At 48.6% G+C, this 16,017-nt stretch overlaps 1 protein-coding gene across 1 annotated transcript in view; it reads left to right on the forward strand.

The window, feature by feature from the left end:
- Positions 1 to 16,017, forward strand: part of XYLT1 (xylosyltransferase 1) — a 300,528-nt gene that overhangs the window by 76,430 nt on the left and 208,081 nt on the right. Inside the window, exon 2 of the mRNA XM_029221895.1 lies at positions 10,499 to 10,537. Coding sequence (XP_029077728.1) covers positions 10,499 to 10,537 — 39 coding nt within the window. The remainder of the gene's footprint in view (positions 1 to 10,498; positions 10,538 to 16,017) is intronic.

Here is a 16,017-nt window from a genome sequence, read left to right on the forward strand (position 1 = left end):
ATCTTCATCCTCATTACCATCATGAGCATTAAGAAATACAGGAAAAGGCTGGGGAGGCAGGAAGGGGGCACTCAATCCCCCCAGGTCCCACCTCTTTGAAACCTCCTGACATTGAGCCTGACTCTCACTTGTAGGAAGCCTCTGCCCATCTGTCTCCTGTAGGCCCACCTGTCAGCCATCTCTCTTCCAGCCCAGGAAGGAGGCTCCCCTGTTCCGAGGCACAGCCTGGAGCGGAGGATGCGCCCCCTGTACCTGCTGTAGAGCTCTCCACTCCGTCACCATGTGCCCACATCCTGGGATCCATTTTCCCCCAGTTTGAATCAGCAGTTCTGTGTGCACCTCTTGGAAACATTCCAGACATAAAGCACTGCTGGATCACAGTTTTCCCAGAGCTGGGATACGCTATCTTTTGAACAAAAGATGTCCTAGTTAGAGGCTCTGGTGAGGAGCTGAAGAAGAAGAAATGAAGAAAAGGTGGGTGGGGGGGCGGGCAAGGACACACATAGACATTTATTTTGGCAAAAAAGGATGAACCCAGGATTTTCTATCAAGAAACTTGGATTCTAGACTGGGTTTTGCTATAAGTGGTGTGTGGCCATTAGGAAATCCACTTCCCATTTTGGATCTCATATGCCTCACCAGAAAATGAAGGGTTTGATTCAGGTCAGGGCAAGAAATGTGTTTCATCTCACTGGAAAGCAGGAATCTACTGGCAGTGTCTGCTCATAGAGCCGTGTTGAAAATTTGAGGCCAAGTCATTGCTTAGTAATATCCACCTTGGGCATCCTATAGAGAAGGTGCTGTTTACCTACCCTACGTCAGTACCTTTCCAGCATTCACAGTCTTAGATTCTGGGGCTCAGATCTTTAAACTAGATCCCCGTGGAACAGAAAACCCACTGAGCAGTGCCAGGAGCTGTAGAGCAGAGCACAGTGTCTTTGGAACTCTGGACAGTGTCTACAGGACACCTGGCGGCATTGGTTGCGGTTGGGCCACACGCCATCTTGGCAACCACAGCAAGTGGGTGCCAAATTGGTAGGTGCCGTGCGGCCTGTGCCTGGGAAAAGGTAATTATTGGGCTGAGCTGGAGATGCGGCTTGTGTTCTGAGCTTCAGGAAGGCTTGTGTACAGGCCGAGGCCAGGTGGCCAGCCTCAGAAGGACCTAGAGCCCTGGACGGGCTACCAGAACCTCTTGTCCTGCGTTCCTCAGTTTTTTCTCGGTGTGTGGCAGGCATGCCTTCTTTCTGGTCTGAAATGCCTTCGAGCTGTGAAAAACAGAACTCTGTAAAGTGACAGTAATTGTCCTCCGAGAGGAACTAACATTTGTGGCTTGCCTACTCAACACCAGGACTGAGCAAGGCTCTGATACACCATCTCAGTCAGTCTTTACAGTGACTGTCGAGATGGTTATTATATTGTTATTATTATCATTATTATAAGTTAAATAATTAGCTGAAGATCCACAACAAGGAAATGGGAAGATCCGGTATTTCCTAATACCATGTGATCCAGTTCCGTGCTCCATAAGGCTTCCTAGTGCCAGCAGCTCACAAAACTATGAACTGTGGTTTAGTGATTACGATTTACCATGTGGTTGTCCCACTGGAAAACAGTGTAATTTAGTGGTCCAAAAGCGCAGCCTCAGGAATTAGGCTGTCCTGGTCCAAATCCTGTCTCTGCCACTTAGTAATGAATGGCTTTGAGCAAATTACTTTCCCTCTGAGCCTCAGTTACACCATCTGTAAATTGGGGCTATTAATATCTACTAATGATACCTATTAATAATCTAAGAGTTGTTGTGAGGTTTTAATGAGACAGTTCTTACAACCCACTTAAACTAATGTCTTGTGATCAATATGAGCCCAGTGTTAGCTGCTATTCTGATTATTGTCATTATTGATCAGCCGTGTGACCCTAGGATAACTGCGTGATTAAGGGGGAGGTGACGATACAGTTGTTTGCCAGGCAGCAGCCATACGGCCGAGAGCTGTGCTTTCTGGCAGAAATACATGTCCAGTGTCTCAGGTAGGTGTATTCAAAACGTTGTAGTTCTGAGAACTGTCATTCTGTGTACTTTGTAAAGAATTACAAAACCTCTGTAGGCACACACAGAACAAAGTGTTACATATGATGGTTTAGATTTTTGGTGACCGTCTGTGCTCAAAGATACACACACCGAGCTGAGAAACACAAAAATCACTGCCGAATTTCCATGAGTCTGTGGTTTCTCCTATCTTCCCAGGCTGGGGATGGTCAACTACCAACTCCAAGGGCTGGAGCTTCATTTTGAGGCTCTGTTGCTCATTTCTGGGGTCTGGACTAAAAAACGTGGAGGGAGTGCAGAAGAGCAAAGAGGGCTCTAAACTTTTAAAACCTTTAAGACAAAAGAGAGACAGACAGAGCGAGGAAATTCCACCCCATTTTAAGGTGCTAACCACATCTATCACCATCTCTCTGAAGCAGTGAGAGTCCCCTTGCCCTCATTGTGGGGTTTCTGCTTTCTCCCCTGAGTGCTATTTGAAGGTGAGTTTGCATTTTCTAACAAGGTGAGTCTGTGTGGTGCTGGCCAGCTTCACATTCCAAGTGCAGCCTTTCTCAGAGAACAAGGGCGGTCTGTGTCCTTGGCATTTCTCCCTGGTCTCCCAGTGCCGCCTGCCATGCACGTGCCCCGCCTTCATCTCAGGAGCCACAGCCGTGCGAGATAAGCTCGCTGTGACATCCCACAGGGACGTCTAGACAGAAAGCCCCATTGTGTGAGCACCCTCATGGCCGTGACCAGATCTTGAGAAGGAGTTGAGAAGGGGTCACACACCCCTGGGGAGGGAATGGTGGAGGGAGGAGGGTTGATGACAGGGTTTCTGGGGCAGGAGGGATACCGTCACCATTTAAGTGGGGAGAAAGGAAGGGGTGGAAGCCACCCTGCTAGAGACTGAATGTGTGTGTCCCCCCCAAAATTCATATGTTGAAATTCTAACTCCCAATGGGATGGTATTAGGAGGTGGGGCCTTTGGGAGGCGATTAGGCCATGAGGGTAGAGCCCCCATGAAAGGGATTAGTGCCCTTATAAAAGAGACCCCAAAAAGCTTCCTCGAATCTTCTGCCATGTGAGGCCACAGCAAAAAGACAGCCATCTGTGACTCAGGAAGCTCTCACCAGACACCAAATCTGCTAGCACCTTAACCTTGGACTCTCAGACTCCAGAACTGTGCGAAATAAATTTCTGTTGTTTATAATCCACTCAGTCTGTGGCATTCTGTCAGAGAAGCCCGAATGGGCTAAGACACACGCATCATGAAATTTCTTGGGGGCACAGAGCACGAGCACCAAAGTCCTAAGCATGCGTTAGACACTTGGTGGCTGGCTGGCTATCAGAGGTTGGGGTCGTAATAGAAATTTTTGGTTTTTCACCGACTGTCCTTCTCACCTTGGATGCTTTCAGTCTTGTATTATTCGGGATATAATCAGGGGTTCTCAGGTTTCGGCCTGCGTAAGACTTGCCCAAGAGTATCTAATAAAAATGCAGGTTCTTTGGATCCTTACCCAGAGATCCTGATTCAGTAAGTTCACGCTATTAGAAACACCAGGATATTGGGTAAGGGACCAGTTTCTGGCAGTTTACAAACCTGAGTGCCGGTCCAGGCTCCATCCCTTATCAAATCTGTGTTTTAGAGCAAATTGTCCTGCCGGAGCGTCAGTTATCTGATCTGTAAAATGGGGAGCATGAGACTTCCTTTGGCAGAGTTGCAAGTAGTTCACATGCTTGGCACAAAGTAAGCATTCAGAACAAAGTAGGTAAACTTATCCATTTCACGGCTGTCCAGTTACCTGCAATACCTCTCAGTTCAGAAGAACTGTGGTTGAGTAGGGTTGGGTGTGGAGGGATATGTCTTAGCCTTCATAAGCCTGGAAGAAGAAAACAAAGGGAAGGTTATCTTTGAGCTTAATTTTAACCCAGGGACCAGACAGTTAAAATAGCGGGTTTTATTTAATGTTCGCGGCAACCTGTGATGTCAGTGGTATCCTGTTTTCAAGGCAGGAGGTGACGGTGTATCTGGGTTCCTGTGAGACAGTCCAGGTTTACACCTGTTAAGCTGGTGTAATAGTTATCAGTACTCCTTCTCACTTACAGAAGTTGCCAGACAATACATTCTATGCTTTACTTTCTTGCAGTAGCTCTGTAGGAGAATACAGACCCACCTGTTTACGTTGTATAAATGAGACAGGGAAAGCTCACAGAAGCTATGGAGGTCACTAGTCTAAGTGGTTGTTACCTGCTGACTTGCCAACCCCAGTAACTTGGGAACATGATTATATTTGGAGACACAGGGCCTTTAAAAAAGTCATTCAGTTAGAATGAGGCCTTTAGGGGGGCCCTAATCCAGTCTGACTGGTGTCCTTGTAAGACGAGGAAATTTGGGCACACAGAGACACATAGAGGTTCATGCACAGAGGAAAGAGACCACGTGAGGACACAGTGAGAAGGTGGCCGTCTGCAAGATGAGAAAAGAGGCCTCAGAAGAAAACAACCCTGCTGGCATCTTGATCTTGGACTTCTAGCTCCCAGAATTGTGAGAAGATAAGTTTCTCTTGTGTAAGCCACGTAGCCTGTGGTATTTTGTTACGGCAGCCTGAGCAGACTAAAACAGTGGTTATGCATGATTTGAATCCAGAGCTGACCCCAAACCTGCACTTTTTTCCCGTGAATGAACCTTCTTTGCCCCATGCCAGGCTGCAGTACAAGTGACCTTATCCATTTAGGTCTCTGGCCTGACATCCAAACTCAGCTTCCACTGGGTGGTCTCCAGTGAGCCAGTTTCTTCAGCAGGCAAGGGTGCTGAGTTTTTGATCCCATGAAGAGCTCATTGCATTTCCCAAGGCACCTGGTGTTTGACAGTGACCAGAATAAGGTCCAGTCTCTGGATGGTGGAAGCTTCCTCCTTCTATCACCAAGCAGAGGGCTCCCGGGGAGAGCACCACCCAGCCTTCTGCAGTGTTGTCCTGGGTGTGTCTGTGCTGAGGCTGTACTATTGGGGCCCATTGTCTATATGCTGACTTGATGGGCCTCAGGGGGAAACTGGCTCAGAAGGCTTGAATCACAGGATTGTCTCACCTGTACACCGAAGTCATCACTCAACACGCAAGAGCATACGCTATCTTATGATATCATCAAAGCCAAGGAGGAGAACGCCCCTTCCATTGACTAAGGCTTACGCAGGTCTCAGCATAACCAGGAAAGCCAGAAATGTTTGATGCATGCCTGGAATGAAAATGAACAAATTCTTCCTCCTCTCTGCTTTCTTTATGAAAGTTTAATTGCTTGTTAAAATTAAGGCTTTGGCCCTGATGGGCTCGGAAGTTTTTGAGCCTGGCTTCCTGGTCTTACGGGCAAGACTCGAGGTGCAGACAAGTTTCAGTTCTGCAGGAGCTGTAATCAGGCCCTTGCCTCTTTTTTAAACAGCTTTGGGATGGAAGGGCACACAGGGTCCCTTTAATAAAACTCATTTTTGTCTCCCTCAGGGTACCTGCCAGGCATAGTGCTAGCTGCTGAGTTGGAACACGGTAAACATTTGTGGACGGGTTTGGCTAACTCTGCGTGGTTCCTGCCATGGCACAGTGACTGCATTTTGTTTTTAGTCACGACACATGTACTGATTTCGATCAACCATGTCCACTACCTTTTTAAAAAGATACAAATACTAGAAAAGGATTCCAGTAGTTGTTAAGGTGGTACCTTTCATTTGCTGTATTCTTCCTTTAGATAGACATTATCTAGGTTGCAGGATTACATTGTCTAAGGTGGGATGATATTCTCAGATAAGAGCTAGTGTAAAATAGTGGAGCACAGGTTTCTTGAGTGTGGGGCGCTGGGATTGAATCCAGGCTTCAACACTATCTGTGTAGCCTTGGACAGGTTATTCAGTCTCTATGGTCATCAGTTTCCCCATCTCTATAATGGGAGTAATGGTGGTACCTACCATAAAGTTGTTACAGTGGTAAATGGAATGATGCATGTATAGAGGTTAAGCCAGTGCCTGGAACATGGTAAGAACTTAACAAATTGTTAGCCATTACTTAACAAGTAACTTGGTAAGTTAATAGCTACTACTAGTATTCATGACTGTTCTGAACTGTGGTCAAGTAATATGCCCACGGGATAAAGTTTAGAATAAACCAAAAGAATGAAAAATATCTTCATCTCAGGGCAAGGGCACTCTGAGTGATGATTTCCGTTAATGTGGCTGTAATGGCATCTAAATAATTTCAGAAGGACTGGTATATTTAGCAAAGAGGGCTGAAGGCTAACTCATAAGTAGTGCAAGATCCTGATGGTCGAGTAATTTCTTTGCTTGGTGTAATGTACATCTTGCATGGAGCCTGGCACGTAGTAGGTCCTCAATAAATGATAGCTATCAGTTTGGTTATTTCTGGTTCCTGGGATGTATTTGCAGACTTAGGGAGAGTATGCATCATTTCGTTTCCAAGGCTGGACTGTCTGTACAGTACGTTTTGGTTCTATCAAGGTCCATGTTTGGAGAGTGTATCTGCCACAATGGTGCAGTATGACAAATCAACCTGAAACTCAATGACTGGAAAGAACAAGCATATATTTTCTCCATGTGTGAAGGTTGGCTAGGGGTTGGCTGATCTAGGCTGGGCTTAGCTTCAAGCTGCAGATTGGATGGGGTCTGCCCTGACTGTCTCTCATCCTCCTTGGACCAGCAGGCTACCTGGGGCACATTCTTCTTGTGCTGATGGCAAAAGCACAAGAGGTCATGCTCAATCACGCAGCCACATTTCAAGCTTCTCTTATGTCATAACTGCTAATGGGCAAACCCAAGTTCAAGGGATGAGGAAGCACGCTTGGCAAAGAAATGCAAAATCACAGGACCAGAGGGTGTGGATCTAGGGAGTGGTGAAAACGAGGGCCACTTATTCAACCTACCCAGTTCCCCAGTTGACTTCCTCCATGTAGTCATTGCAGTAGATGATATGAAAGGGCTTTCCTTGCTTAGGTGGTTCCCTGGTTCCCAGTCCCCACGTTAAGATTCTAGAAGCACTCCACTGTAGCATCCGAGCACGTTGCAAGTTCCCCTTTGGTCTCTGGGAGCCTTTCCTCTGACAGACAGGAGTTTACTGTAAACCAGAGTCCCAATTTAGACAGACAGGATGGATTAGGCAGACAGCATCAATGACCTGGTTCCACTTCGTTAGCCTTTCCAATTAAGGAGGATGTTACTGAAAGTGAGACCTCACAGAGGCACTGCCATACCTTGAATCCTCTGGACTGAGCCTCCGTAGGGAGAGTCTTATATTTCAAATGTGCTCAGAGGAGGGGAACACAGTTTTCTTGGCAAGTGAATCCCAAGTGTCAATGACATGGCCATTTGTGAGTTACTTTGTCTTCTTCTTGGCTAGGTGATTAACATGCTAAATAGATAGCATTTTTGCTTTTGTTTTTCAGAAGCTTTTTAATGAATATTAGTCCCCTGACCCTGAGCCCAGAGGGTCTTCCTTTCTGTTGGAACACCAAATAAAGAGTTGGTGCGACACTGTATCCAAGGATCAGGCTCTGGGTTTTGTCAACACAGTTGTCAGAGGTTCCCTGTGGTTTCCCAGGAAGGTTTTTTCCAGTGGAGTTGTTCATAGGGGTTCAGGATGGCATTCTCCCCTCTCCACCCCACCCCATCCAGTGGGATTCTGAGCAGTGAAGAGTAATCCCCAAACAATAGCCAAATGGACTGTGAAGCACAGCTTAATTAATCTGGGCACGCACCCAACACCCTGTGCAATGCTTTGCAAAGACCTGGCTTTAAAAATGAGGCTAATGTCTGAGTCTGAGAAGCAGCTTGTTCTCTTCTAGTCAAAATCTGGATGGTAGGATCTGAATAAAGAGAGGGACAGGGCTTCCCTGGTGGTGCAGTGGTTGAGAGTCCGCCTGCCGGTGCCCCGCTCCGGGAAGATCCCACATGCCTCGGAGCGGCTGCGCCCGTGAGCCATGGCCGCTGAGCCTGCGCATCCGGAGCCTGTGCTCCGCAACGGGAGAGGCCACAACAGTGAGAGGCCCGCGTACCGAAAAAAAAAAAAAAAAAAGAGGGACAGACAGACACACGGAGACTGAGCTGAAGCACAGACTTGCCTGCTGTCACTCACTGAACAGCACGGTGGGATCTGACCCACACTGCCCGGCACAGACCAGGATGATGGCCTTGCCTCCTGGCAACTAGCATGGGCCCTGCCCAGCATGCTTGCCTGACACAGGGAAACTGGGAGTACAGGGTCCACTCTCCCTGCATATGAGTGATACAGGAGCTGGCTGGGGGGCTTCGTGAGGGATGCTAAAATAATGAACCTCACTTGAAAAAAAGTGGTTCAGTGAAGGTTCTCCCCCATCATAGTTGCCACTGCTTTCCCCTTGAGAAGGAGCTAGTAAGGGTTTGAAGACAGAGGCCTGCAGTATTTCTCTTAAGACTTCTCCAAGTTCCTTTGTGGGCCAAGGCTGCAACATGGGAGAGAAAATGCCCCTCAGTCTCTTCCTGAGTACGAGGAATATTCAGTGCCTGGGTGGAATGTGAAAGTTAGAGTGAGACGTTCTCTTGGCAACAGCCTTTGAGCTGCACCATTGGAGAAGTGCTGGGAATTAGAACAGGAATCGGGAGAGAGGATTCCCTCGTCTTGAAGGAAAAGTCAGTACAGACCAGAACGCAAAATGATCCTGGGGTCAGGACTCCACGCTCATCACAATTAGGTACCAAAGAGAAGCGAGCAAGAAATGCGTGACAGTTCACCTGGGGTAGGGGTTTAAGATGTTCCGCTTTCTCTACACTTCCTTTTTTTAAAGTTGTGGAAAGAACACTTCACATGAAATCTACCCTCTGGGCAAAATTTTCAGCGTACAATATAGTCTGTTAACTCTAGGCTCTGTGTTGAACGGCAGCTCTCTGGAGCTTATTCATCTAGTGTGAACAAAATTTTGTACCCGATAAATAGCACCTCCCCATTTCCCTCTCCCTCCAGCCCCTGCCAACCACCCTTCTACTCTCTGCTTGTATGAGAGTTTATTTTAGGTTCCTCATATAAGTGGAATCATGAAATCTGTACTCTCATGTTCATGGCAGCCAAATTTGTAATAGCCAAAACATGGAAAGAACCTATATGTCCATTGACAAGTGAATGGATAAAGAAAATACATAGTATGTATATACACAGAGGAATTTTTTTTTTTTCCTGTGGTACTTGGGCCTCTCACTGTTGTGGCCTCTCCCGTTGCGGAGCACAGGCTCCAGACGCGCAGGCTCAGCGGCCATGGCTCACGGGCCCAGCCGCTCCGCGGCATGTGGGATCTTCCTGGACCGGGGCACGAACCCGTGTCCCCTGCATCGGCAGGTGGACTCTCAACCACTGCGCCACCAGGGAAGCCCTGCACAGAGGAATATTATTCAGCCTTCAAACAAGAAGGAAGTCCTGCCGTTTGTGACAACATGGATGAACCTTGAGGACACCATGCTACGTAAAATAAGCCGTTCACAGAGAAACAAATAGGGTGTGATTCCTACATCTCCTTCTTGTTCACAGCAGAGGCCAGTGAGCTGGGGCTAATTTGCACGGCTTCCTTGAAGCCTGTGTTGGAAAATCTGCTCGGATAAAGCAAAGCTTCCAATTGAGTTCACACTGAGGGGCCGTAAAATCACGCCCATTCTCTGTAAGAGGCAGCTTGAGGTTACTTTCCCAGAATCAGGAATCCAAGATGATGAAGCTCAGAGCTGACATAGTCCAGACAAAAATAGCCTTTATGTGCCGAGCTTCCTGTTTTCTTTGGAATCCACTTGCTGAAAACCATTACCTCCTCCCCAGCTGCCCCTTCCTCCTCCGTACCCACCCTGCCCCCCCCCCCAGAGTTCACGTTTAATGACCCGAGACATTACCACCAAGCATTTCCAGTCAATTGGCTTTTGTAGCCAGTGAATGAATGGGACTTTCTCTGGCCTTCTCTCGCCTGAAAGGAGTCTTCCCCAGCCCATTGGAATGTGCCACACAGACCAGGAATTAAGCTCTTCTTTTCCTCTCAGTCCTTCTCTCATTCTTTCCAAGATCAGACACGAAGTGGTGGCCTTGCCCCTAATGGGGATTTTATATTCTTTCAGGTTTATTTCTAATCCTCTTACGGACCCATCTTCTCCTTCACATCAATGATTTGAACACGCTTTGAGATGCTCGGCGAGGGGCCTTTGTTTCTTATTTCTTTATGCTGACACTTCATGGTTGTGCACGATCTTCACGCGGGTGTCCCTGTATCCCCCTAATGAAAGATTACAGCCTCCTTCGTCCTGTGGGTGTGGGAGGAGGTGTGGTGGGGGGAGATTGGGCCGGGCTGTCCTCCTGTCACGTGGAATGGGGGCGACAGAGGGGGGCCAGCTTCCCTGCGGGGTTGCTTGATGGCCGGGGCAGTAGGTTACACTTCTCCCACCGCTCACGTGTGTTTTCTCCTCTTTTCCCACAGGCCGCACAACCAAGCCCTGTGATCACCCTGGAGGCCCAGGTGAGTACCTTCCCGTGGTGTTTGTCACTTTCTCTGCACTGATGTCCCCGGACCAGCTCTACAGGGAGCGTTCCTGCATCCTCTTGGCTCCAGGACTCAGGAAGGCTGGACGGACACATAAGGCCATCCTCCTGCCCGGTTGGGATATGTGCGTGCACCCACATGTGTACACACACCAGCTGATTGTTCATGAGTGTGTGTGCACGCATGCATGTACCCAGGTTCTGAAAGCACCGTGGGAAGAACCAGACCTGTTTCTTTTGAGTTTTCTTCTGCCCTTTGCTTCTGCCCAGCAGTCGCGAGGAGGTGAATGCAGGGGGAGAGGGAAGGCAGAGAGGAGGCATGCAGTGGGGGATGGCTGCCCTTTCATGCCTTGGGTTTGGAGCACTTTCTCCCCGGGCAGTTAGTTGTGTGCTTGTGTCTGCTTGCGCGATGGGCCATTCTGAGGAATGTGAATCACGGTGGCATTTCTGTGCGGGGGGGCAGGTGACCAGTGGGCCTTGTAAGGAGGGAATGGCCCTTACTGTCTACTTTCTGCTTTCCGGGGAGCTAGGACAGCGGGGCAGCTGTGAGTCCAGCAGACCCAGGTAGAGCCCCAGAGCTGTGTCTTCTGGACCTGAGGGTCACTGAACCGCTCAGCCTCTGTCTCCCCATCTGGAATATTATTACCACAGGGGTAGCGCCTGCCCTGCAGGGCTGTGGTGAGGAGGAAAGGACAGGGTGTCTGTGAAGTCATCAGTACGTGCTAAGTGCTTGTGAGTGTTAGCTTTTTTTTTTTTTTTAACATCTTCATGGGAGTATAATTGCTTTACAGTGGTGTGTTAGTTTCTGCTGTGTAACAAGAATGTTAGCTTTTAAAACCAGTACAACAGTGCTTTTCTGACGGGGCTTGAAGGGGGTGTATCTTTGGATGGATGGTTTCCTTAGCTCTGGTCAGACAGTAAACAGAGAAGCCAGGGTGGATGCCACCAGCGCCCCACAGCTAACTGCGTGTCAGACAGGCGAACGTAGCTGAGCTTCTCAAGGCTTCTCGGTGACTCCTGCACATCCTGGGACCAGCTGCGCCCTACTCTTCACCCTCATCGCGGGCATCTCTGCCCTACCCCTCCTTCCTTCATCAGAAAGGCCGGACGTTGGGAGGACAGTGGATTCTCAGGGTTTCTTTGGGCTCTTGTGGCCTCTCACTACCCACCCCCGCTCTCCCCACACACACTTATGTCAGCTTCAGGGATGACCAGACAACAAAGCTGGCAGGAAGGAGCAGTGGGGGGGACTTGGAGGGGATAAACGCCCAGTTTTTAGCCTCTGTTTGGCCATCCTCTGGTCTGGTTTTTGGCAGACTTCGGCCAGTCACCTGCCACCTCGGCCACGTTTGGCAAATGTGAATTGTACCTGTGCCAAGTCACCTAGAAACACATTCTCCCTGAAATGAACATATTTTACTTTCAGAAGTAGACTTACCCTAAGGTAATGATTCCCGATCAGGGGTATCTTTGAGCCCCAGAGGACTTGTGGCAATGTCTGAAGACATTTTTGGTTATCTCACCTTGGCGGGCTGGGAGGGAGGGGGGTTTACTACTGGCATCTAATAGGTAGAGACCAGAGAGGCTGCTGAATATCCTACAAGGCACAGGATCCCCCACAGGAAGAATTACCATGCCTGAGATGGCAGTAGGGCCGGGGTTGAGAAATGCTATCTCTAAGAATAATATTGGTGAAATCACAAGTTCAATGTGCCAGTTACATTGTGTTGCAAAGCATTAAATGTTAAATTAATACAGTTGAAAAGCTCCTTTGGGTGCCCTCTAAAATCACTGCAACGTCCTCTCAGAAGTATGTGTGCCATACTTTGGGAAACGTGTCTCTCCCCACGTATTTTGAGAGAACATCCAGGGCGGGTTTTTGAAATGCTGGCCCTTCTCTTCTTTATCAGTCTTTCCCCAGAAGGAAAAGTTACTAGACTCGGGGAGACCCCTGGGCACATAGTCTGCACCCAGAATTCTGGAAGCCAAATCTGAGGTGGAGTGGCTGCAGCCTGGATGGTTCTGTCCTTTGCCCTGCTGTATCTTTCGCCCCACCAGCCCTTCAGAAGCTCCATGGGAAAGAACAGTCACATGCCTTGGCTCTGGGCTGTGACAGCTCACCCCTACCTACACAGTGACCTCTCCCCGAGTCACATCCATCGGCCTGAGAGACCTGAGCCGTGGTCCGCACGCAGCCAGCTGTGGCACGTGGCCGGCTTTCTGGAGCTCGGTCTTTGGGGAGCCGTAGGATGCTGTTGTCTTTCCCCAAGTTCTGGTTTCCCACGTTAAAGGGACGTTAGAACCCAACCAAAGTGCAGATGTTTTTTGTTTTTTTGTAACTGTTGGCACAAGCCCGTGGCCAGATCTGACTTTGTGCTGGGCCTCAGCCCATCATGGGACTCAGGATGAGATCCTCTTTACCTGCCTGCAGGCAGGTCAGATGAGAGGGAAAGGTTCTCTGGCAGGACATGGCACCCCAAATATTACCCATATAGCACAAGCAAGGTGGCAGATGTGGCCGAGCTTGGAAGAGCCAGCCACGCAGAGGTGAGTGGTAGATGGACTCTGAGCCCTGGGTCAGTTCCCACTTCCTCCCCCTGTGCCCTTTGCTCCCAAGAAAGCCATCACCTGCTCCATCCTGGGGCACAAGTGCCACAGGTGGGCCTGAATTTGAGATTTCACTGTGAGCCATGTCCGTACATCATGCTTCAGTGGCGTGCTTGCCCAGGGCCCAGTCTGCATAGGGACATTGGGCCAGCCAGGGACCCTTCCCTCCACGCATTTCCTCTCTCCCTAGTACTCCCTGCATCAGCCCCCGCCCAGTGCTTAGTGCACCTGTCCCGGGGCAGCTGTTCTGAGCTGGGGGCGGGGGGCTGTTGGATTGCTTGGCTGCTGAGGCCTCCTCTAATGCTCTGCCACTGGCACAGCAAAGCCTCGCATCTGTCGGCATCAGCAGGACTGTCTCTGCTTAACGGCCAGATTAATAGGATGAGGGAGTCGAGTAAGGTTTAAATCCCTGGTGTCAGCTTTCCCTCAGCAGGTTGCCCCTGGGCGGTACCGAGGACTCCCTGACTTGCAGTGCTGAATACTTTTCTAGTCTCCAGGTGGTGGTTACCTGGGAACCAAGTGACCTAGAGATGAAAAAAAAAAGTGTCTGAAAGGAATTTGAATATGGTTAGCGGCATCGTCAATGATCCCCACTCTTACTGATATTTACCACTTGCCAAGAACTGGCTTCTCCCACTGAATCCTCAAATGCCGTTATTGCATAGGTCTTTTCATGATACCCAACTTCCAGATGAGGACCCTAAGGGTCAGAGAGGTTAAGTAACTTACCCAAGGTCACACAGGACCTAACATTGGTGAGTGTCAGACTTGGGGCCATATGACATCAGAATCTACCTTCTCAACCTCTCTCCTATTTTTCCAGAAAAAAAAAAGTTGCCTACAAAGATTTGCTGATGCTCAGAAAAGCTGGAGGGACGAGCCTGACGTATGCACCCCAAGCTCAATATAGATAAATAGATAGACGGATGGATAGTGCTTTGTACAAGTATCCGCAGATGTACTTAGATAAGTAGGTAGAGGGATGATAGATAGATGATAGGTGGTGGATATATAAATAAATAGATAATAATGCTTTACATGGTGAGTGATTCTTTGACCGATGGTTTTGCCACAAGGCTGGTAGGTAAAAGGGTTTAAGCAATGGACCCAATAGAAAATTTATTTTTAAAACAACACAAATGAAACATCTCCCCGTGCATCAGTAGTGTTTTGGTAAATATGAATGCTCATTATTTGATTCTCTCTTTCTCATTGATCCCCACGACGGTTTATCATTTCTGAATTCGCTCCAATTGGCAAGGCCTCTCGTTATTCAATTTTAGCTTCTGTCTCCCTTCCTGCCACCCCTTCCCCCAACATCTTCACTGTCAATTACTTCATGGCCTCTGCGCCAACAGTGAGATCCCCTGGGAGGTGTAATAAAGGAACTCTCAGGACCTGAAGATCAGGGGCATCAGGAGGGAAAACTCCTGACTGCTCAGCTTTCAGCAACCAACCAGGTACTTGAATTTCTTTGATCAACCAGCTGGGGGTATAAGGGGAGGGAGTTACATTCACATTATTTAAGGATGACGCTGGGGTCATTGAAGATTGTGAACAAAACTCACGAAGAAAACGAGTAGTGGGTGGAAGGAAATCAGTCCGTGAGAAATTCATCCATTCATCCAGTTGGTTATTTAATAAATAGTTTGGGGTCCAGGAAGAGGCCAGGCCTTGATGCTAAATGTACAGCAGTGAACAAGACAGAAGGTACCTTGCCCATGGAGCCCCCATTCTGTTTGGTGGAGTCAGACAGTGAATTTAAGAGCAAATAAATAATGCCCATGGTTTCGGGGAGTAATGAGTGAACGAAAACAAGACCAGCGTGTCTGTAAGTAGGCGTGACCGGGCGCCACAAGGGGGAGAGTGTTCAGGGAAGTCTCTCTCTGGAGGTGAGTTTTAAGCTCAGGAGGTGACATCTGAGCTGAGAGCTTACAGTAGAAAGAGTTAACCAGGCAGAGAGATGGCAGTAATTGTGTTCTGAGAGTTTTGCATATTATATCTGGGTTCCTGTAAAAATAATGCCAGTTCTCCTTAGAATCAATTAAAAGTTTTAGCTCCTTGGAGCTCCTTCAGTGCCTTGGTGTCATTAGAACGTCAGGATGAATAAGGGATTACCTTATCAGACAAGGGTGAAGGGCAAGGACTGAGGGGGTGGGACAGAGGAAAAGGGGCTTAAATTTGGGGCCATCCAGTCAAACTAACACCCGCGGCGAGCATTTTGACAGGGAACTTCTGACCTGAGCAATGTTGTGCTGTGATAATGGGGCTTATGTGAGAAATCAGCTAGTACTCATTAGTTAATTAGCTGGCTCCCTTTCAGCTGAACTGAAGCCTGAGTCTAAACCAGTGGTTCTCAACTTGGGGTAAATCTACTACCTTCACACCTGGGGACATTTGGTGACGTCTGGAGACATTTTTGATTGTTACAGCTTGGGGGCTGGGGAGTGCTACTGGCATCTAGTGGGTAGAGGCCATGGATGCTGCTAAACACCCTACCATGCATGCAAGAAAGAATTATCTGGCCCCAGATGTCAGTAGTGCCAAGGTTAAGAAGTGGTGGTGTAACCTCATGTGCTACGTGGACAGCTTATTTTACAAAGACAGTCCCAGCCACATAATTGTGACCGTGTAGAAGGGCGAAACTTGTTCCTTCCCACCTCCGCCTCCAGGCTCTTGGCCGTGACACCTCCATCCCCCAGAGCCTCTAGGTCTGAGTTGCCAGGGAGTGACTGCACACAGGGTCATGATTCATGATGTGTATGAGCATGTGCACAGTGTGTGGAAAAGGGAAAAAACCTCTTAGAGCTAGTTTTCTGAGAGATGCTAGGGCCCAACGGCATTTGGAGA

Source organism: Monodon monoceros, unplaced genomic scaffold (genome assembly GCF_005190385.1).
Source record: "Monodon monoceros isolate NGI ecotype Baffin Bay Population unplaced genomic scaffold, NGI_Narwhal_1 Super_Scaffold_13, whole genome shotgun sequence".
NCBI lineage: Eukaryota > Metazoa > Chordata > Mammalia > Artiodactyla > Monodontidae > Monodon > Monodon monoceros.